Genomic DNA, 22,601 nt, shown 5'->3' with positions numbered 1-22,601 from the left:
AGAATTATTTTATTCTGACAATCCATCAAAATTAAATTCTTAAAGTATTATATTTTCCTCACATTTTGGATTTTGGAGAACTGCTGGTAGATGTTAAAAAATCAGACTCATCCACAATTCACCTACTACATTAACCATTGAAAGCTACTCTTTTTTATTCACAATTCACAAAGAAATGAACCATTCCCCCATCTAAGAATCAACCTTAATTATTGAAAACAAAAAATACCATGCATTTAGCATAAATCTTTGAAAATTCAAAGGATCTTAATGCATGTAGAGCTATTGCCAAGTCAATATGTATAGTGACATTCATGGAAGTCTTATCTACCAATACATCAAATGTTTCCAAGAAATGCAACAAGCAAAATCTTGGCTTTGTAGCTGCAAGCAATGTCATCCAATAGAATTATTTTTTCCCTCTTGTACTTTCTTGCACATTCAGCTTCCACGTAATTGTACAAGTAAGATTTTGGCAATTGTTCTTCAGCAGCACTTGCTATCCTGATTCAAAATAAATGTCGCTTTCACTTTTTTGGTACATTGAAAAATTTAATATTCACGGACACGATTTGTGTACGTATTTATTGAATTTTCAATGTACCAGAAAATGTGAAAGCTAACATTTAGTTTAAAAAGGAGGAAGTAATTTGTTCTCTTGATTGATCTTCTAGAAGGGATGAGTTTCAAGCAAGAAAGTGCACATCCTCCAAAATGTTAAAAGAGCTTGTGACCTGTGAGCACCATCATTATGTTCTCTGACCAGTGTGGAGTGTAAAACTGGGGAAACTTAGGGAAATTTGAGTGTAAATGCCTCGGTCAATCTTCTGCTCCATCTTTATACCAGACCATATCCCATGGTCCACTTTTGCTACCCAACCTTGTAAAGAAAAAAAAAATGATAAGAAAACAATAAGATCAAAATATGCATTTTTGGATCATTAGGAAGAATTCTATCCTTCCCTTCAAGTAGATAACCTCTAAGAAATGTTTGTGTTAATGAATTAAAATACCTCCAAATTCCGGCTAGAACACGCAAAGCCATGAAAAGGAACAATCCTGTCCACACTCCAGGAAGTCCAAGGACCGGAGAAGCCACCAATATAAAAACTGATGAAATCAGTGCAACTAGAACCTACAAATCAAAGCCAAATAAAGGGCCAAGAATGTCAGAAAAATGGGAAACAAAGTAAGATAGAGTGATTATGTGAAATGTTTAACTATCTTTTGATCATTGAACTAGATCATTACCATAGAGTATGCAGCAAATCCAAAGTCTGATACTCCGTAATAAAGTCCATCAACAACAAATGCCAAAGCATTCACTGGTTGAGATCCAGCAACAAACTGCATGTGTGTACATTTCAGGTTTATCAAAGTCACTAATCATGCATGCTAGAAGGTTACAATTGCAAGAACACTTCAGCTAGTTATTCCTTTGACAAAACATTGCATTACTGTCGATGATTGATAAGACAAGAAAATGAAGTGTCGAATTCGCATCTTCATTTCAGTATAAACAGGCATCCAAATGTAAACTTCATCTTGAAGCTATGAAAGTAAACTCAGACATGTATTCGGGTTGGACGCCCAATCTGTTACTTTCACAAAAACTTTTTTTAACTTCTATTTTGAATCTTTATATGCATGTAACTGAAAATGCCATTATAATTAAACACAAGTGCATTTTCTTGTGTTTTCAATGCAATGATATCTACCAATTTTAAATCATAATTTTTCTCTGTCACTTTTAGAAATCGTCATCTCTTCTTGGCCACATTATTTCACATCTTTGTATTGTGTTGTATACTCAAGTTTCATTAACCATGAGACAGCAACACGATAGGATTATTGTTAGGGGAAAATGCCACAATTACACTTCCTGTAATAAAATAAATCGAAAGCAGCAATGTTTAGAAGCTCCTTGCCTATACATTCGTCATCACCAAGTAAACTTAATTAATTGTGGTTTTTTACCAGTAGACCAGACTGAGCAACATCCTGAACTTCAGAGTCTGTGCTGCATAAGCTAGAAAATGCCCCATACCCAAAGAATAAAATCATTGATAAGGTAATTCCGGTTCCCAAACCAATCTGTTTGACATTAAAAAATGAGAGTATGAGGAGAAAAGAATCTTGGATCAGTAAATATCCAAAATCTCATCCAAAGAAGGTGTGATGAGGAATAACCTGCAATGCTCTATATATAAGGTGGCGTGATTGCTCGTAATTTCCTTGCGAGTAACTACCAGCAAGTATAGCCTGTAAAGAAAATATTGTTATTACAACACAGCCTAACAAGTTCTCAGTCAGTTATACATGAGGAAAGTGGTTCATGGTTTTCTTATTGATTTGCTAGCATCACAAGAATGAAATATGAACAGAAATGGAAGACTTTTGAGACATACGACTGGCTAAGAAATTTCGGCCAGAGTACCTTGTGAGTTGGAAACAGGATTAGCTAAACTAGTCTTTTTTATCAATTGATCTGGTCCAACTTTTTCATAGATGTAAACAAAATGCATGATATGGTCAACTGTGATATTATGGTGTTACCTGACCAGCAAGCGCAAGAGCATCGGTGAGGGAAGATACTGACAACCAAACTTCCATGCAAATTTGATGACCAGCCATAGGTGTAGGGCCTTGCTTAGCTGCTGCGGATGTTGCCACTGTCATTGTCATAAGCACAGCAATAGTCCTACCGATCAGAAGACCACCTACAAAACGCAGCATATATCGTTGAAAGTAGAAGCTAATTTTTATTGCTCCATTATTTAAATCATATCAAGTTGTAAATCAACCAAAAACTTTTTCTAGCTAACTGAAATAAATCCTGTTTGAAAGATGAGGACCGTTGAAACTACGATACAACTTAATATAGAAGTACATACCTGATTTCAGATAGTTGAAAATTTTTTTCCAATCGACATCGGAAGGGAATAGAAGCACATTGTCACTTAATTTCCATACAAGTATAAAAGCTATCAAATATCTGGTGAACAGAAAGACAAATTATGCTCAATACGAAGCGAGCAATTAGTAAGTGACAAGTGCAAGATGCACAGATAATAACAAAGTTTTACCACATCATCGACGTACTCAGATATCACAGTAGAAATGGCAGCACCACCAATTCCAAGGCCAAAGAAAAATATCAATAGTGGATCCAGTATGGTATTAATAATGTTTCCAGCTCCTGGAATTCCAAAACAAAGTCTTCATTACTCATACATTCAGAGAATCATTCTAGAATTTCAAGGATGAACTTTATTTTCTTAAGGCCTATGGATCCAAATAAAATGAGTTTCATTGAAGTTTAAACAGATCTTTGGAAAATTGGAAACAATAACGAGACAGAGGAAAAAGGAAGCATCAGCATCACTTGCCAATTGCATACAGAGGAGTCTTTGTATCTGTAAATCCACGAAAAGTTCCTTGTGCGGCTAATGAGATCACGATTGCTGGAGCACCAAAAGCCCTCATTGTAAGAAAATGCTCGGCAGGTTCACGCATCGGAGAATCCTACATACAAATAGAACAAATAATACAAATGAAGAGCCATCATTCACATTCTCATCTTAAGTCATAAAAATTTATGACAATCAGGAAACATAAAGGCGAAACTGTGAAATGCATGGATCAACAATCAGTGAAGAATTACATACAGCAGGTATACCCATGATATTCATAAGAATGCCTGAACCAAAGGAAAGCGCCACGGTTTCAGCAACTCCAAGTGCCGTAGCAAGTGCTAAAGAAGTTGATACTGAAGGAATAAGCTTCTTGCTTTGGTACTTCCCTGCCAAATCCATATAACATCCATGAGATCAGGACTCACAGAATATATACAAATTTGCAGCTATAGTGAAGGAGGAATTATGCCCCCCAAAGTGGTCCCTCAGATTGGTTGCACACACTAAAATAATCCCCGAGATTCTAATTGTACCAATTACATCCCTGTCCATGAGATTGACAAAAGTCACCATGTTAGTCCCTCAGTCCTTTTCTATCAAGTGACTATCAAACCATTAGGTATTAAGGTGGTGCACTTATGCCAATACCAGGGACGTAATTGGGCAATCGGAATCTCAAGAACTATTTTAGTTGACCACTTTGGGATTTAACTCTTGAGGTAGCTATGCGAAACTTACCATTATTGTTACTTTGATTTTGGTCACCTTCCTTTCTAATCAGTGCCTGCTCCTCAGCAACAAAGGATGTAGTGATATTAAGCAAAGGAACATTGAACAAGTCTGAAATTAGATTAAACACAGAAGCTGAAACCCCAACAGCAGCCAATTCGACCGATCCTGTATAGTGAAATTTCAGTTATGCAAAACTCTCTTATGATGGTAACTAGAATTCAACCCTAGAAAACTAGAATTACTAGCTTCCCAATCCAGGATATAATCAAATGACCAAGAAACCACTTCTTCCAAAAGTTTAAGCTGGTTGCGGAAGGAACATGATATATCGCTATCAACTTAGAATCAAATCCCAAATTCTAATTTCCCCTTAAAAATTTGAAAGCAAAACATGAATAAAAAATGAAATTCATTACCACAAGAACTTCCTTAACTTACCTATATGGCCAACAAAGGCTGTATCAACCAATGAGGCAAGAGGGTCAGCTGCCAAAGCCAAGGCAGCAGGTATTGCAATGGACAACATTTCCATTCCCATATCATCAAATACAAGCCACCCATTTCTGTTCATGAACCAAACAAATAAATAAAACTTCAAAACCAACATATATATATATATATATACACACACAAATAACAAGAGGATGAATTTGATTTTCCAGCACCAAATCCATGAAACCAATAAAGTACCTGAACTGATGAATGAAAGAAGCAAAGAAAGAACCTTGAACTGATGAAGATGAAGGATTATGAGAGGGTGTAGTCGTGGAGGAGGAGGAGGAGGAGGAGGAGGTGGAGCATGGTTCTTGCTTATTAGAGGCAGTTTCTTCAAGGGAATCTGTTTTGGTGTCACTGTTTTTGTGACTTAGACATGATTTTGGAGCAACTCTTGGAGTTGGGAAGCAATAATGATTGTGAAGCTTTGATGGTTTAGAGTTGAAGAACAGCAATGAATGGTTGTGATGATGGTGGAGAATATTATGCATAGGGTAGTGATGGTGAATATGCATGCAATGAAAAGAAGACGACGCCATTTTTGAGCATCTGGATGAGAAATCAAAGACTCACTCTATTGGACGCAAAAACAAAACCATATCTATCTACACCAAAATCTAACCTTGATGTGGAATTTGTACACACTATGATTTCCTTTGTTAAATTCTATCCCACACATTTATGCTTAACAAAATTTTATGCTAATGGTTAGAGCGAGGAAGAAAAACGGTGAAGACATGAAGATTTTTTGATAAATAATTAATTTTTCTTTTGTATCTTAATTATAAATAGTTAAATGTTTATCTAAAAAATTTTATTTTATTTTTATTATTTTTTGAAATAGATTATATTTTTTCATTTTCTCTATCCAAAAATCATTTTATAATAAAATTATTCAAATTTATTAGGGTTAAAATAATTATAGTTTAACTTTTTAAATGTTTAAGTTTTTAAATTAGAGTTAAAATATCAAAAAAATATTTTTTATTGATTCTCTTATTTTATATGGTAAACTTGTTATTCGCAAAAAGTTTAATTTAAATCCCTAGCTCAAATTTAAAAATTTAGCTCAACCAAAACTAAAAAGAAAAAAAAAAATATACAATAATAACAAAGTCTTATCCCATTAGGTGAGATCGACTACATGAATTAAACAATGTTATTGAGCTCTGTTATGTATCATGTTTACAGAAAGATCGTTTACATGTAGATTTTGTTTGACCACCTTATTGATGGTCTTCTTAGATCTTTTATTTTCTGTCTTTTACTCATTGTCCATCTTTCATCTTATTCACCCTCCTGACGGGGTGTTTTGTCAATCTTCTTCTCACATGTCCAAACCACTTGAGATGCGATTCTACGATCTTTTCTACAATGGGTGTTACTCCAACTCTCTTCCTTATGTCTTCGTTCCTTATTTTATCCAATCACATATGACCACTCATTCATCTCAACATCTTCATCTCTGCCACACTCAACTTATATTCGTGCTCCTCTTTGGCCGCCCAACACTCCGTACCATAAAGCATAGCCGGTCTTATAGCAGTGCGATAGAATTTACTTTTAAGTTTTAAAGACACTTTTTTGTCGCATATAAAACCAGATGCACTCCGTCATTTTGACCAACCTGCTTGGATCCTATGATTTATATCATGTTCAATCTCTCCATTATCCTATATGATGCACCCAAGATATTTAAAACTTTTAACTTTTCGTAGGATGTTTTCTCCAATCTTCACATCTATATTAGGGTTTTTCTTTGTCAGACCGAACTTACATTCCATATATTCCGTCTTGCTATGACTTATGCGCAGACCATACACTTCTAGAGCTTCTCTCCATAAGTCAAACTTCTTATTTAGTTATTTTCTTGACTCTCCTATAAGGATGATATAATCGGCAAAAAACATGCACCATGGCACAGGTTTTTGGATATGCTCTGTGAGTACTTCCAAAACTAATGTGAAAAGGTATGGACTTAACGATGATCTCTGGTGTAATCCTATACCAATAGAAAATTCTTCTGTCATACTAGTTGTGACTCCATCATACATGTCTTTAATTGCACGAATATATGTGATTTTTACTCTACTCTTTTCTAAAACCTTTTATAAGACCTCTCTTGGCACCCTATCGTATGCTTTTTCCAAATCAATAAACACCATATGTAGATCCCTTTTATTACTACGATACCTCTCCATCATCCTTCTTAACAGGTATATTGTTTCGGTAATGGATTTGTCTGACATAAATCTAAATTGGTTATCTGTTACTTGTGTCTCTTTTCTCAACTCCCATTCTATCACCCTTTCCCTAACTTCATGGTATGGCTCATGAGCTTGATCCCTTTATAGTTTTCGCAACTTTGTATATCCTTTTTATTCTTGTAGATAGGTACCAAGGTGTTTTTTCTCCACTTATCAGGCATCTTCTTTGACCTTAAAATCTCATTAAAAAGATTGGTTAACCAGTTGATGACTTTTCCTCCAAGGCCCTTCCAAACCTCAATCGGGATATTATCAGGTCCTACTGCCCTATTATTTTTCATTAGGTTTAGAGCTTCTTTTACCTCGAAGTCTCAAATCCTTCGATAGTAGTCAAAATTTTAATCTTCTTCCCATGTGCATAACCGACTAAGATTCAGAAGAGTCTTATGTTCTTTATTAAATAATTCGTAAAAGTAGTTCTTTCACCTTTCATTAGTCTTCTTCTTTTGAACCACCACATTTCCATCTTTATCTTTTATGCACTTAACCTGATTCTAATCTTTCGTTCTTCTTTCACAATTTTTTACAATTCTATATATATATATATATATATATATATATATATATATATATATATATATATATTTCTTTTTTTCGTATCCAAAAATTAATAGAGACTCTTGTAGAAAGAGAAAATATATGAGAAAGAAAAAGAATAACGTCGAAAGCAAATGGCATCGTGACGAATACATTAACCACTTAATAGCCATATCGAATATTTTTGTTACTCATTAATGCATCAAAACAACTTATAAAACTTATTTATCTCAAGATACGAAAACTAGAAGATGGAAAATCTAACAAAATTTTGTTGAAAATAGAAGTATCAGACACTATTTTGGGATATTTATATGAAACAAATAAATTAAAAAGAAGAATTATTGTCCATCCATGTTTTGTAACTAACGGATATGTGACAAGTCATAAGCGACTAACATCATTCAATAGAAATATCTATTGGTGGGTCCTTCCATACATATTTGTGGCATCAAATTTTTTGCTTAACTTCTGCATAGAGAAATTGTTAGTGAAAGCACAATTTTACTATATTAGCACCTTAGAGTGGTAAATCCAAGAACTAGTAACAGTTAAGACTTTTACATCTTACTATAGCTTTATATCACACTAAAATGTATGTACTATACTTGTAAGTTTGTAACCTTTGCATATATATATTACTGGGATAAATAGTTAGATTATGTAATAATTAAAAGGAAATATAAAAAATATCCTTTTTTTTCTCCTACGATATCTCCCATCCCAATAGACTAAGGATTAATTCATCGGCTCGTCGCAGTACTAAGCTTTATTTAAGGGCTAGTCATTGACCAATGAATTGCTGCATGTACAAGACGGAATTCGAACCCCGACATTTATTTAAGCAGACTAATTAGCTAACCACTAGACCAATTTAACTTGATTTGTTTTTTATTTTTTTTCTCAAGGGCAACTCTTTTCGAGGGATGAAGCTAATAGGCAGCACTTCCCGGGTTCTAGCTTTTTTTTCTCTTATTGTTTGGGCCTTTAATCCCTTTCCTATACCCTCAAAAAGCTAAGTGACAAAATACCTAAAACAAAATCAATTAAGTGGCTCTAAGCAAATGAGTTTTAGTGCAAATGACATATTTTTTTCTTATTTTTATTAAGAGGTCTCAGATTCGAGGAGATATCATGTGTGTATGAGTGTTTAATCTAGAATTGAGAATTGTCCAATCTATCGACAAAAAAAAAGTGACCGTAAAAAAGTGTGCTGAAAATATTTGATCTATAGAAAAAAAAGAAAATAAAAACAAGAGAATAATGATTGGAAATTCTCATTTATTCATCTTATTATTCTTTTAATACTCAAAAGAGTAAAAAATTTTAAAATATGTTATTTTTTAAAATATCAAAACAAAAAAAAAGTTCAAAACTTTTTAATTTAAAAATTAAAAAATAATTAAGAGGATAAATTAATACTTTTAATTATTTTTCGAAAGCAAAAACATGTTATGCAGAATAAATCCAAGAAGAGACAATACACAAAAAGGAAAAAGAAATCGTAGAAGAGACAAGAGACTTCTATTAGTTGGACCTGTCAAATTAAGCTACTAGGACTCTAGGACTCTACAAATTGAAAACAAAGATACAAAATCACCTACTGCATCAACCAGCATTAATGTTGAAATATAACTTCTATTTGTACTCTTAATTATCAACCAATAATCAATTGAAGGAAATGAAAATAGTAAGCTGCTGTATTTCTTAAAAGGGACATTCTAAGGTGCCTAACACATGGGTGTTTAATTTGCCTAAAAGTTGAAAGAGGCAAAAATAGACCTTACTTTTATTTTTGTATTCCATAGTTAAAAAGTTAGACACCATAGAACACACTTTCTTAAAATTTGATATTTTCAGACCAAGTTTATTTTGTAAAAAATAACTAGTCTCAATTAATGCTCAAGGTCAGAAAAAATTTTCCTTTTTCTTCTCTTTCATATTTGTAGAATCATCTTAGCAAAATCAATTAAAAGTGTTAATCAAATCAAACAGTGGCACAACATGATGCTGAATTGATCTGCCAACTCAAATCATAATGCATGGAGTTAATCATGGTATCATTGTAATCATGTTCAGGATGCAAGCAATGAGACCAGACAAAATTTAAATAATATCCAACAACTTTACTGATATTCCACCAAAAAAGAATAAGAATGAAGAGAGACCTTGATAGTTACAGCTCTCCAAAAATTGCTTCAGTACCACACAACAAGTTAAGTGCCTAATCAATCCAAGATGGTAAAAAATTGCATCACCATCTCAAATTCTCAATATCCCAATCATAAAAGAAAAATCTTCTCATGACCACCACAAATATTACACATATCTTGATCTTCAAGTCAAATGCACCTTCATCCTCTTGAAAATTATTATAGATACAAATTTAACACACTCTTTTTCAAGCACACACATAAAAATTGATAGGATCTATAAACAGTGAAAGAATATTAAATGAAATTAGCAGCACTCACTTTTATTGCAAGTGTACTTAAGAAATGGTGTGTTAAACTTGTGTTCATGCAACTAGGTCTGAATTCTCTTACCATTGGAATCTTACTATGATCCAATCCTTTCAAGATTTTCAGCGACAGTTTTCATTCTAGGCCTAACTTCAGGGTCACCTTCAGTGCATGCTAATGCTACATGAAAAACAGCCAACACTTCTTTCTTTACACGCACTTCTTGTAGCAATGATGGATCAACCATTTCAGATAAGGGACTCTCTTGTTCAAAGCCTTTCCTTACCCACCTCACCAAATCAGGAACTTCCACAGAAGAAGTAGAAGTCGTCGGAGAAGATTCCGGCGTCCTGCCAGTTAGCAATTCAAGCAGAACAATCCCAAATGAATACACATCCCATTTCTGTGTTGGTCTGGAGCTGGGGAAGCGCGCCTCGGGCGCCTTGTAATTGTTGGTCTTCTCTTTCTGTGATGAGTTCATGTATGGAAGAGCACCACCCATTAGGCCGCCAGTCGACGGGGTGTTGCCGGTGATGCTGATTAGCCGGTTGAGGCCAAAATCGGATATGTATGGTTGGTAGTCATTGTCAAGTAGGATGTTGGAAGGTTTGATATCACCATGGACAAACTTTCTTGGACTGCATTCATGGAGATAGGACAAGCCTCTTGCTGCTCCTTTGGCTATTCTAAGCCTTGTTGACCAAGAAAGGTTTGGAGATGGTTGTCCACTTCTCCCTGTATTTTCAGAACGAGGGATGTTATTTGAACATATAAAAATACAAAAGATAAATAGATTTAAACGTTGAAGTGAAAAACTGCATAAAATCTCTAAAAATCATAGAGTAGATGTTAAAGAAACATTTTTCAATCAAATTAGATTAAGAGTGTACTAGGCAATTTCCTAAGGTGAATTGTTTGTTATTAGCAATGAATTTAGTGAATTTTATAACATCTAGAACATATTGCAAATGCAGATTCTTGAGTAGTTTTAAATTGCCAATTGCAAATTTATGCTGGCTTTAAATATTTTCTATCAATGTTAGGATTGGCATATGGTTGCATTGGAAGCAAGGAAAGGGTAGGAAAAAGTTGTAATAGGGACAGGGTTGAACCAAAGAGGTTAATGAATCTTGTTGATGCTTTTATGCTTCATACGGAAGGAAGTTTAATCCTAAAAGACAAAACAAATCATGAAACCACAAAAGGCACCCATTTTCCACTAACAAATGTAACCTTGTTTAAGCTGAATGGAAGGCAGAAAGTGGCACAAATTGCGCCTTCTTTTAGTTTATGCTTTCAAGTACAACACCTTACAAGACACAACGTCAGATACTAATTTCAAAATGCGATTCAAAGACTTTAAAGAGGGTGATCAAGGAAGGAAGATAGGGATTCAAAAGTCAATAAGCAGACAATTGAAAGAAAACAAATATGACATTGAAGTTTGAAGGAGCTTTCCTAACTATTATGTCCAAGCTTTTTTTAATTTATCTTGGCGGTTAAAAGCTATGTATAAGCTGTTTTGGTCCCAAACAAATATGATTGTGTTCCTATAGTTCTATCACTTCATCTCTCAGACAAATTGATGGAATAGGGTGGTCCAAGTCATCAATGAAGAAGACACGAAACTTCCATTTCCAACCCCCTCTTCCTTTCTATTTCTAATTCCAAGCAAGGAAATGTACTATAAATTGTATTTGTACAATATCATTTCTTTAGAAATAAATAAGGTGTACCCATTTTCTTCCTCTTATTTTTTTTTTTCTTATGATTTAAAATTATACACAGGAATTGAAAAGATTGGACCTCATGTCCTCATCTACTACACAATACAAAATTACCCATGTGCCATCTCTTTATCTCATTAAAACAAATGGGACCAGACACAGTCAATTCACAATTCACATACCGTAATAGAATCTAAATACTTGTTTTTAATGAGAAAAGAAAATTTAAGCCATTTAAAAAGTTGAAAAAGATATTATAAACGGTGGTGTTTGACAAATGATAGAGTCTTAGTGCACCCATAATTCCAAATAAGCAAAGGAGCAAAAATAGTTTATATGCATGTTTGTTAAACTCTTCTCATGTGTCACGTGGCAGTTGAGTCCCAAATTGCCATGCATGCATGATTAATTAATCGGTTAAGCTCGACCATAAGTTCAAAATTTTAGCCAACCATTAGTCTTCTTTTACCCCTAATTATTGTTACCTATCAATATCATTGTGATTACGTTTTTCTTCAATTACAACCTACTATGTTTGGTTAGGTAGGCATGTCCCTCGATTGAAAGAGTGAAAATTTAGAGCAAACCCCCTTCTCCTTCAATCCAAACCAATACATCAAACCATTCTTGCATAAAACATGCCTCTCTCCGATAGTTTAGGCACATTGTTAACAATCAATTACTTATACTCTACTATAGTGTAAACAAAGTATATCAATTACACATACATTTTTAGTATTAAATAAAGTATAAAATTTATATAAGTTAATGTTACATCTTGTATAACAATGTATAAATAATATTTCAATTTCTGAGAAGGAAAATGCATAGCAGCTAAAATAAATCAAATCACACACATTAAGGATGTGAAAATGAAAGAACTAACCTCGAAGTGCTTGAGCCAAATTGCCATTAGAGATGAAATCACTAATGAGAAGCTTCTCATCATGTGCCCAATAATAAGCCCTCAATCTCACAATGTTAGGGTGCCTAACCTTCCCAATGGCATGAACCTCAGCAGCAAACTCCTTATACCTCTGATCACCGCCCTCTCCCAATCTCCTCACTGCCACAGGAACACCATTAGCAAGCACCACCTTGTACACTATCCCCAACCCACTCTTCCCCAACACATATGCCGATGCCCTTAGAAGCTCATCAAGCTCAAACCTAAACCCTTTGTCTATGTTCACCAAACCCCCTTCAACTCTTCCACCTTCCCCCGCTTCCTCTTCCTCTTCCTCCTCCTCCTCGTCGCTCTTCACTCCATTCATGCATTGCAATGCACACAGATTCATCTTCTCCTCGCCGCCGCCGCTGCCGCCAAATTTGCTCTTCCCTGCACAGCTACAGGCATTGCCATCATCCTTCCTCTTCCAATAAACATATACGATTACTAGCCCGATGAGGGCGACCCCAGCAGCGTCGGCGGCTGAGATCAGGATTATCAGGCCGGGACTCAGGCCTTTTTCCGAATGGAAGGTCCCCGCGTGTGCTGCCGCGTCAGGACCTTCCTGTGATCCCCGGCCTGAATCCGAACCGTTGCATGATTTTCTTAATGGAAATCCGCAAAGGTTTGAATTCCCAAGGAACGCAGTGGGGCCCTGATTTGAAAATGAGCCTGTTTGGGGAATCTCGCCGGTTAGATTGTTGTTCCGGAGATCGAAGCTCACGGTCGCCGGTAACTTCCCAAGCGACGCCGGAACCTTACCGGATAAGTGATTGAACGAGAGATTTAGTGTGCCAGAGAGAGAACTCAAATCGCCGAGTTCGTCAGGGATCGGACCTTCGAATTGATTATCGGAGAGATCGAGCTGGACGAGCTCATCCATCCCCGACCACACATTGGCCGGAATATCGCCGGAAAAATTATTCCTCGCCAGAATCAGTCTCTGAAGCTGCTTGCAGTCCTTGAGCTCCGGCGGCAGGTGGCCGGAGAACGAATTCTCGGAGAAATCAAGGTTCTCGAGGCGGCGAAGTGTGCAGAGCGACGGAGAGAATGGACCGGAGAGGTTGTTCCGGTGGAGGTACAAGCTGTGAAGCGCGGTGGCGTTGAAGAGCTGCACCGGAACGACGCCGTAGAATTCATTGTCGTGCAAATTGAGTCGCCGGAGGTACCTTAATGTCCCAAGCTCCGATGGAATGTATCCCCGGAGTGATTTCCCGGCAAGCGCGATGCCGACGACGCGAGGCTCAGGCTCGCCGGAGATGCTCGAACATGCGATACCAGACCACCGGCACGGCGTGGTATCACCGTCGTTCCAATCGGAGAATGTGACTGCACCGCCGTCGACGGCAGATTTTAGAGAGAGAAGCGCGAGGCCGTCGGAGGAGAGAGAAAGCGCGGAAGGGAAGATTAGTAAGAGAAAATAGAGAAGCGTAGACGGTGTCATTGAGTGATACGGCGTCGTTTTGTGTGATGAATGATACGGCACCGTTTATTATGAACCGTTTATGTTAGTGAAGTTGCAGAGCTTTTGAATGGCGAAAGAGAGTGAAAGAGAGAGTGAGGGAGTGAGAGACAAAGAGAGGTAGTTGTGTTGGTATTTATGAGAAAAAAGAAGATATAAATTTGTTTTTAATATTGGTGGGGGTCGATGACCCGCCAAAATTAGTGAGGGACTTGCTAACTGAAATTGTGAGATGAGACAAAGAGTGAAGTGTAATGTAAGGAAAAAAAGTAACACAAAAACAAAGGGGGAGATTTTTGGCTTTACACTTGCAACTTCATCTTATGTCATTAGATTTGCTGAATTACTTTCTTTGTAACAATGTTCAATTATTGGGGTGAAACTGTAATCTCACTATTTTTTTTTGTATTATCCTTTTTTTATTGATGATTTAATTGTATTGCTGCAAGCCTACAACACTGTATTTCTATCTTAAAACATTTATAATTGAAAGTTTAAAAAGTTAAAAAGATGAAGATTTAATCCTCTCTTGATACACTTTAATCATAATGGGTTGGCAAATAGTTAATGAAACATAAACGAGGCTTATAAGAATAAAAACAACCATGCTATGTAATGAAATTATTTTGCTCAATTGTGTCAACTCTCAGAAACAAAAATGTTGGACATTATTCCTTATGTTATATGCTATATCATATTCGCTGGAAACTAAGCATGATTCTTGGCACTTATCACCACAATTAGCATGACAAAGAGATGTTGATAAAAAGAAAATTCAACCTTTTTGTAGAAAAGGAGCTTTTGTCTACATCACCATATATTATGTCACATGTAAATTTCTAAGAACATTAATTCTTAATTATTGTTTTTTTGGGGTGAGTAAATCACTAAATCCTCAATATTTTTGCTTATTTCAGTAATGCCCTTTCATGTAAATTTTATCTTTATGGATAAACAAATCACTGGGTTAACTAATGAAAAACAAGGGGGGAAACTAAGTACAACAACAATATGCATTGTACTCAAATTACTTAACAAAGAATCAACATTATGTATCAACATAGAAGTAGATTAAAAGCAGATTAAAATAAATTCGAATCAAACTATTAATTTAACTGAAATTAATGTTTACCAAGTTACAAGAAACAATATCAACATAGAAAATTAATTTTGATATAATATTAGTGTAAAATGTTATATACTACCAATAAACATTTGCTATTGCATCTGTCATCAACTACTACATTTGTTACAGCCTTTAGTACTTAATTATTTATATAATTTCTAATCATTATAACTAAAATTTTCTCCTTGAAATTTATGTATTCTAAATAAGTTTAAAATCTTGCAATCATCTACCTTGTTAATTATAGGTTTAAGTACTCTGTTGATTTTTATAGTTTTACTAAATTTACAATCAGATTTTTATTTTTTTTCAATTGGGTCCTTATATTATTTTTAATTTTATAATTAGGTCTTTCTTAATATAAAAAATATTAGAATTAACTGAATATTTGTTTCGCAAATTAAATATATCTACAATTAAAAATCTAATTAGATTATTTACTCCGCAAATTAAATGTATCCACAATTAAAAACCTAATTAGATGTTTAATTACATATTTTTTGAAAGAAATATTCTATTAATTTTAATATTTTTGATATAAAAATAATCTAATTATAAAATTAAAAACGGTATAAGGATATAATTAAAAAATATAAAAATCTAATTACAAATTTAATAAAATTATAGAAACCAATAGAATAATTAAATCTTAATTATGTTATATATAACGCATGTGGTAGCTATCTAGAACAAACACTTACAAGAAGTCACGATCATTGTCAAGACATTTCAAACTGAAAGCTCCATGTGCTTCGAAAAAGGTTTGTTACAATTATATAAATTTAACTATGTAAGTCTGGTTTGGTGATTCATTACTTAGTTGTTTAACCAAGAGATTGAGAGTTCAAATCCCACCATGAAAATCGAAAGCATCATGTGGTTAGTGTTTGTCCCTTAAAGAGATTATTAGCGACGAAGGGATTAATCACTGTATTCGACGGTTTACATATTTGAAAAAAAAAAACATATGAATTTCAATGGTGCAAAAAGAATCCTAAACTAAAAGTGGATTTTGGTTGAACAAATACAAAACGAAGTTTAAATTATCATAAGTTCAGCACCCTTTTTGTTTTTTCTACAGAAAGATAATTAGTTCAACAAATTTGAATTCTATTTCCTCGTTGACCACAAATATTTTTTATAGACAAATGTTATTACATTTTTGTGGGTGTGAAAATTTTTACATGTTTAGTAAAAAGTTTCGAAATATACAAAACATTTTTAAAAATTTAATTTCACCTACTTAATCCTCTAAAAAAAACATATTCATGAAAGGGAGAAAAAAAAGTCTCAAAATGTATAAATTTGAACTAGTACAAAATAAATTCCACAATAATATCATCTCTTCTAGTTATCATGCTTTCTCCATGATATTTATCCCAAACGACTAGAATTTTAAAGTGCCATCCTTTTTCCCAAACCAAACACCACTCATACTAAATAAATGAGTGAGGCCTATACCTTAAATTCTACTGCAAATACTACCGTTTTTGTTCATTCACTTAATTGGGCAATGCCCAAAGACAAAGCCTCTTTTCTAATTATTAAATCGTTGAGTTGAACTATATGCACTACAATTACACATCTGTATCTCAATCATGCAAGACAAACTTAGAAGCTAACAAAACAAAACCACACACTAACCATGACATAATAACGCAATTTCTTTTTGTATTCTTTTTTTTTTTTTTTTTGTGCTTATGATTCCATTAATGATTTCTATGAGCCACGAAAATGAAAGAACTTAAGCTTGGCCATAAAAACAATTAAAATCTTGCCCCATACGTCTAACGAATTGGTCTATATATATATATATTGCTTCGCTAATTTGCTTTGTACCGAAGGCATATATAAAGAGTGGTGATGAATCAATTCAACGGTAACAAATAAATATTGACGTGTTTAAAATGAAAAATTGGAAAATTTGGGTATTAAGAATGGGGCCAAAAGAAAATTAAAAACTGTTTGTTGAGCATATTGTACAAGTATTTTTTTTATTATTAAACAAATGATTCTGAAATTTAAATAATCTATTTTGATTAACTTGATCAGGATAAAGACAACACCAAAAGGGGAAGAAAATATGGAAATGTGTCTTTGTTGGCTTAATTTACAAGAAAAATTAAAAAATTAACAAAGACATACCTCTGAAATTTGAATAATCTATTCCATTTGGATGAATGCTCAAGAAAAATAGAAATAGAAAATGATCACCTTTCCACTTACAAGGCGATGCAAAACACTCAAAATCAGAGAACCATTCTATTTAACACATGGGGAGCAATTCCAAAGTGCACTACTCAACAACACCACCTCTAAGTTTGTAAATGGTTAGTTTTTGTTATTGTTATTGTTGGTATTTTTTCTTTTAAAGAACTCAATTGGATAGTGACACTTAGCATTGTGAGCTAATATAGATATATTATCATCTCAGACAGACAAGAGGGCATAAGTTATCTACTTATATATTATCAAAACCAAGATTAACAGAAGAGTAAGGTAGTCTGACTTCAGGATGGTCAACACACCACATCATATAGCATCCACCATCTTTAGCAGCAGTTCATTAAGGTTAGTAACACTAATCATTGTTCTCAACTCAATTTACCTAGCTCAATTTGCATCTTCTGGTTTGAGCCTTTGATTGTTTTGGGACCTCTCCTATAGACTGGGAATTAATTCTGGGGTAAATTACATCGGCTTCCTCTGAGGTTAGGCCATATATGTGCGACACTCCTTCATTTGTAAAACTATATACAAACTTTCCTTTAAATTTAAGTTATATCTTCCATGACACCAAATACCCATTGTATAAGAAATCAAAGAATGTTGTATGTAATATTACCTAACTCTAGGGGAGTAAATATATGTTAACCTCAATTCTATCCATGAAGCCTTCCCTGCAATGTTATTAATCTCTCACTCTAATGGGTAATCCTATTTTTCTTAAAAGGGGATTTTCAAGGTGGAGGGTAGAAGTGCTGTAAAAATAAGTTAATATAATGAAATCTTAGGCTTTTATTTAGAGAGAAACTAGAGGTGAATACAATACAGAAGTGAATATATGTAATTACCAAAGAAATGTTCTGAAAAATATGCAACATAATCATGATAAAAATTTATCCCTTTTTTTTTTATCATAGTACACTACAAAACCATTTGCATAGATGGTAATAAAAATCAAACATTCACGTTAACTTGGCAACCTAAACTCTAGCAATACTTATGTGAAAATGAGATTGGGGAAGATTTGTTTCCAAACCATCAAGTTACAAGCTAATCAACCTTAGAACGCTGCACAATAAATTTCTCCTGCCATAACAAATTTAGAGATGATGTCAGAATCTCAAAATGGAGAATAAATGGGGTTTTGGATTTCTTCTAAGACGATGACAGCACCAGAGGTTACATTTCAAGCTTTCTTACTAATAGTAACAAAAGAGCATAATCAAATTCAAGCTGCAAAAAGTATGCATATAAACCATTTCTACTATACTTGAATAAGGTATCAAACTACTAGCTGACTCTACGGTACTTTATTTCCAGTTCCATTTACGTCAACAGCAAAACTGCTGTAGATTTGACAACTAAGATTCTTTCAATACCTTGCACCAATTTAGGAAGGAGGTGCTTCAGTGCTGGAGGGTACATTCTCAGATACTGGTGCGGTGGGAGGAGTATATATGCGTGCTTTCTTGAGAATTTCAGCAACAATCCAATGTTTGCGCTTGCTCAAAGGCCTAGAAGGATCCAGTCGAACCTGAAAGAACAACAGCAAAAGAGATTGCTTACTAAGTTTTCTTGCAAAATCTAGAGAGTATATTAACATTTAACCATCAAGTGATAAGAATAATACAACAACTACCAAGCCTTATTCCACCAAGAGAGATCAGCTATATGGATCAAATGCCATCATAATATCCTATCATAAACCACGTCTATAGTTAAAATACTAAAATCCCAAGCTACAAAGACAATACTAATAACTAAGTTCAATATTTTAAGAAATAAACAAGGACTGCAAATTAGATAGGTAAGTAGAAAGTTGTTACTAACCCGATCACCAATGTTACATTGATTGTGCTCGTCATGCGCCATAAATTTAGAAGTTCGCTTGATGTAACGGTTGTACACTTTGTGGTGGAATAGCCTGTCCACTGCCACCACCACTGACTTCTGCATCTTATTGGAAACCACCATTCCTACAACTTGCTTCATCGTTCTAACCCAACCTACACAATCTCTAAGCCAGATTCTGATGTACAGCAACTACAACACAATAAAAAACAAAAAACATAAATAATGAATTCCAAAATTACATTTCGGGAACAATAACCAAGGACAGAAATTCTGATGTATCAGAGCATGTTTTCATTACAATCACCACCCCTCAATTTCCATAGCATAGTAGTTTCATTTATGGCTAAAATTTCAAAATTATTGAATTTATTCATTTCAAATAACATAGTTTCATGTTCAAATAACACAGGAATCCCAGCACACACACGTACTCCATAACAAATAAGTAAAAGGCATATCAATAACACAATAGAAATCAGGCCTTGATTGCACATTTGCACATAAAAACCTAACAAAATGAAGAAAGCATTCTAAGTTTCTAAGTACTCAGCTCAATTGACGCATTTTATCAAACAGGTAAAGGGCGAGGCTGTGACCACAACAATCTCACTCGTTTTGTTCTGTAATTCTTACAAGTCTCATGCTAAGTACGTTTCAGATTTACATAAAATCGTTAAAACCCAAAGGTTTCGAGAATTTTCTTAATCACTCAAATAGTAGAGTGGTTCTCAATCTCCCCCATGTATGTATTTATCTACGTATGTAGGTACGTACAATTGGATAAAATACGAGTGGAGCTTACTGAGATGAACGGGAAGATATTGGCAGAGACAAAGAGGGCGACGGGCGGCGGCTGAGGGCAACAGCTGGCGGTCGACTGGCGGCGACACTTGCGAGAGAGGGAGACTGCTGCACTAATCGCTTGTGAGTGTATTTTATTTTAATTTAGTCTTTTATTTTTTATTTATTTATTTTTGATAGAGATCTTTTATTATTTTTAAATTATTTTTCTCGGGTTTGGCATGGGCTTGGGTATGAGGAATATGTAAAATCTTGAACAACAAAACAATGGGCTTGGAAATGTTGGATGGCCAAGCCAACTTTGGTTGACGCACATGGTTAGGTTCCAACCCTATTTCGAGACTCTCAATAAAGACAAAAAAAAAAAAAGACTCCATGAACAACATATGGTTCAAGTCCTCCTAGAACCAATAAGTTTTTAGTAAATGGGCTACTTTCATGGGAAGATCTCTTATAAGAATAGTTCGAGACTCTATAAAAAAAAAAAGTTTTTTACTCTTTTGAGTGATCTTGAGCTATCCATTTTGAAGGGGAAAAGATGTTATAGAGTGAGGAGATTGGTAAAATATTAAGGATAAAAAACTAAATTTTAATTAATTAATATTAGACACAATTTTTTATTATAAAACTACTTTTTTAACCCACATTATTTGGGGCATGTTCCAAAAAAATACCTGAAACTGAAGTGACATGGGTCTAGACGTGTGGTCTAGACTCTTTTATGAAAGACTCTAATTCATTTGTTTGAGTGGTAAAATTGCTTGACATCTTCGAATAAATGACCGTAAAAAGTACCTAAAAGAAACTCCGATATTTAAGTTAACAAAAATTTTAGACAGATTTTATATAAAATGGAGTTGATCAGTATTTAAAGTTACTGAGATATTTATAAAGAAAGTGATGGCTTGACCATGACTACAAAATCCTTTCTTTTAGGAGTAGTGGATAGTTGTTCCCTTGATATTTGGGGAGTTACTCCATGTAAGAGCAGTTACTAAGCTTGTAAATATCATTAGGAGTAGTGAGATTACTAGTCTTTTTCTTGCCATGCAAGTCTTGTTGGTCGCAAGTCTTGGAGCCAATACTTTGAGTAAGTTGAGTAGGTTAACCCATGTTAATTATGATCCTGTTGATCTGGATCAGCAAGTTTGTTAGACTTCTTTAAGGTGGTCCAATTTTTTCGACTCCATGGCCCTGAGTCATCTGGGCTAGACTATGAACAGAGAATTTAGAATTTGTGAGTTAAAATTTAGGATTTAAGATCTGAAATTTAGGAATTAGAATTTAAGATTTAGGATAAAAGAGTTATTTAAATCTGGGTTAGGGGTAGCCTATTCTATCAAGTAACATCTCACTCAAATCGGACCACTACTCTACAACTCAACACAAAGTGGCAAATCTAAACTTCTGGTCCAATTTACACAAGTCGGATCGACTATGCTACAGAATCCGTATCCAACCTAACTTCGGGAGCAAATCAAATGCACCCCACTACTTCAATTATCATCACTCAGGTGATAACCACCTCTAACATGGAGTGTAACGTCTCACTCTATGAGAGAATAACCACCCATAATTATCTGAAGTCATTCTTAAGAAATAACTCTGATTTATTTATTATTCTATAAATATTTCAACACTCACGTATTTTTTTTAATTTATTCTGCACTCAATCTGCTAAAGTTCTTACTAATTTAAGTATTGGAGTCATTTGTAAGTACTCCCACTATCATTCAGACGAAAATATTATTAACACTTACAAGACATTTAGACTTTACGTCCAAGTACAAAACTACTCTCCGAATTCAAATCAACACTTTGAAATAAAAATAATGTAAAGAAAATGGCTGCTATTGACAAAAAATAATTGATCTTTTAGTTAATATTTTTTATTAATAATTTTCAATTAAAAAAAATCCACAGCCAAAATATTTAGTTAAAATGTAAAGTTAGGTAAAGAAAAAGGCTTCATCTGGAGAAACAGTTCTTTTTACGTGTATTATTCCTTCAATATTGATCATTACTCAATCATTCCCTTAAGTTAGGAAATTGTAGCAAAGTTAGGAAAATTAAATGTGATAAGAAATGTATGTCCATTCAAATAATCAAGACTGAATATATACTTTCAAAAACTGTGCAATCACATAGAAATAGTCCATCAGATATACATTCCAATACAAGTAAATGGAAATGACATATGCCTACCCCAACTGTAACATGTTACTTTAAGGTTCCATCATGAAATTTTTTGCATGCAGATATATTTCCCCTGTCAATCTATCCATCCCTCAATCATATGAAATTGATAAATGGAAATGCCTCTTCCCGAGACAAGAATACCATGTGGAGTAATAGAGAGAAAATCAGATCATTAGTAATGATGATCATTTTTTCCTTGCATCATTCAATGCCAAAATCTTTCATGACATGGGTTGCTATGCATTGTTATTGTTAACATTTAAAAGTAGCTATTGATGATAAACACCATATAATGATCGCGGTTTTCTGGAGAGAATTATATATATCTGATGAGTTTAGTAAAGTGCG

The 22,601-nt window shown here is 34.2% G+C and overlaps 3 protein-coding genes across 5 annotated transcripts; all 3 read right to left on the bottom strand.

Moving 5' to 3' along the window:
* Positions 1-248: 248 nt before the first annotated feature.
* On the bottom strand, positions 249-5,377 carry LOC130960929 (protein DETOXIFICATION 44, chloroplastic-like). Of its 2 annotated transcripts, XM_057886466.1 has the most exons (13): positions 4,839-5,370; positions 4,587-4,711; positions 4,155-4,313; positions 3,669-3,802; positions 3,390-3,525; positions 3,103-3,199; positions 2,895-2,995; positions 2,557-2,720; positions 2,191-2,262; positions 1,978-2,094; positions 1,252-1,347; positions 1,014-1,135; positions 249-880 (listed from the first exon to the last, which is right to left on the bottom strand). In XM_057886466.1, the coding sequence occupies exons 1-13, from the start codon at positions 5,180-5,182 to the stop codon at positions 820-822; spliced, it is 1,728 nt and encodes a 575-aa protein (XP_057742449.1). In that variant the 5' UTR covers positions 5,183-5,370; the 3' UTR covers positions 249-819. The 2 variants fall into 2 exon arrangements, 1 of the variants encoding a protein (XP_057742449.1); XR_009079297.1 differs by lacking the exon at positions 249-880 and having other exon boundaries at positions 1,016-1,135; positions 1,929-2,094; positions 4,839-5,377.
* A 4,151-nt stretch (positions 5,378-9,528) lies between these two features.
* LOC130960576 (receptor protein kinase-like protein ZAR1) lies at positions 9,529-14,137 on the bottom strand. Its single transcript, XM_057886004.1, has 2 exons — positions 12,523-14,137; positions 9,529-10,644 (listed from the first exon to the last, which is right to left on the bottom strand). The coding sequence occupies exons 1-2, from the start codon at positions 14,027-14,029 to the stop codon at positions 10,007-10,009; spliced, it is 2,145 nt and encodes a 714-aa protein (XP_057741987.1). The 5' UTR covers positions 14,030-14,137; the 3' UTR covers positions 9,529-10,006.
* A 3,936-nt stretch (positions 14,138-18,073) lies between these two features.
* LOC130961666 (uncharacterized) lies at positions 18,074-20,203 on the bottom strand. 2 transcript variants are annotated; one of them, XM_057887648.1, is made up of 4 exons: positions 20,028-20,202; positions 19,230-19,442; positions 18,779-18,933; positions 18,074-18,485 (listed from the first exon to the last, which is right to left on the bottom strand). In XM_057887648.1, the coding sequence occupies exons 2-3, from the start codon at positions 19,389-19,391 to the stop codon at positions 18,790-18,792; spliced, it is 306 nt and encodes a 101-aa protein (XP_057743631.1). In that variant the 5' UTR covers positions 19,392-19,442; positions 20,028-20,202; the 3' UTR covers positions 18,074-18,485; positions 18,779-18,789. The 2 variants fall into 2 exon arrangements, with proteins under 2 accessions (XP_057743631.1, XP_057743629.1); XM_057887646.1 differs by having other exon boundaries at positions 18,169-18,485; positions 20,056-20,203.
* Between the last annotated feature and the right edge of the window lie 2,398 nt (positions 20,204-22,601).

Source organism: Arachis stenosperma, chromosome 2 (assembly GCF_014773155.1).
Source record: "Arachis stenosperma cultivar V10309 chromosome 2, arast.V10309.gnm1.PFL2, whole genome shotgun sequence".
Lineage (NCBI taxonomy): Eukaryota > Viridiplantae > Streptophyta > Magnoliopsida > Fabales > Fabaceae > Arachis > Arachis stenosperma.
Note: the sequence above shows the minus strand (reverse complement) of the source record. Positions and strands in the feature narration are given on the sequence as shown.

Coding starts and splice junctions, on each gene's coding strand:
- LOC130960929 (XM_057886466.1), bottom strand. CDS start 5,182: ATGGCGTCGTCTTCTTTTCATTGCATGCATATTCACCATCACTACCCT. Junction 2,263..2,556: donor CTCTTGCGCTTGCTGGTCAG/GTAACACCATAA, acceptor TTTTCTTTACAG/GCTATACTTGCTGGTAGTTA. Junction 2,095..2,190: donor TTATATATAGAGCATTGCAG/GTTATTCCTCAT, acceptor AATGTCAAACAG/ATTGGTTTGGGAACCGGAAT.
- LOC130960576 (XM_057886004.1), bottom strand. CDS start 14,029: ATGACACCGTCTACGCTTCTCTATTTTCTCTTACTAATCTTCCCTTCC. Junction 10,645..12,522: donor TTTGGCTCAAGCACTTCGAG/GTTAGTTCTTTC, acceptor CTGAAAATACAG/GGAGAAGTGGACAACCATCT.
- LOC130961666 (XM_057887646.1), bottom strand. CDS start 19,391: ATGAAGCAAGTTGTAGGAATGGTGGTTTCCAATAAGATGCAGAAGTCA. Junction 18,934..19,229: donor AATGTAACATTGGTGATCGG/GTTAGTAACAAC, acceptor TTGTTCTTTCAG/GTTCGACTGGATCCTTCTAG.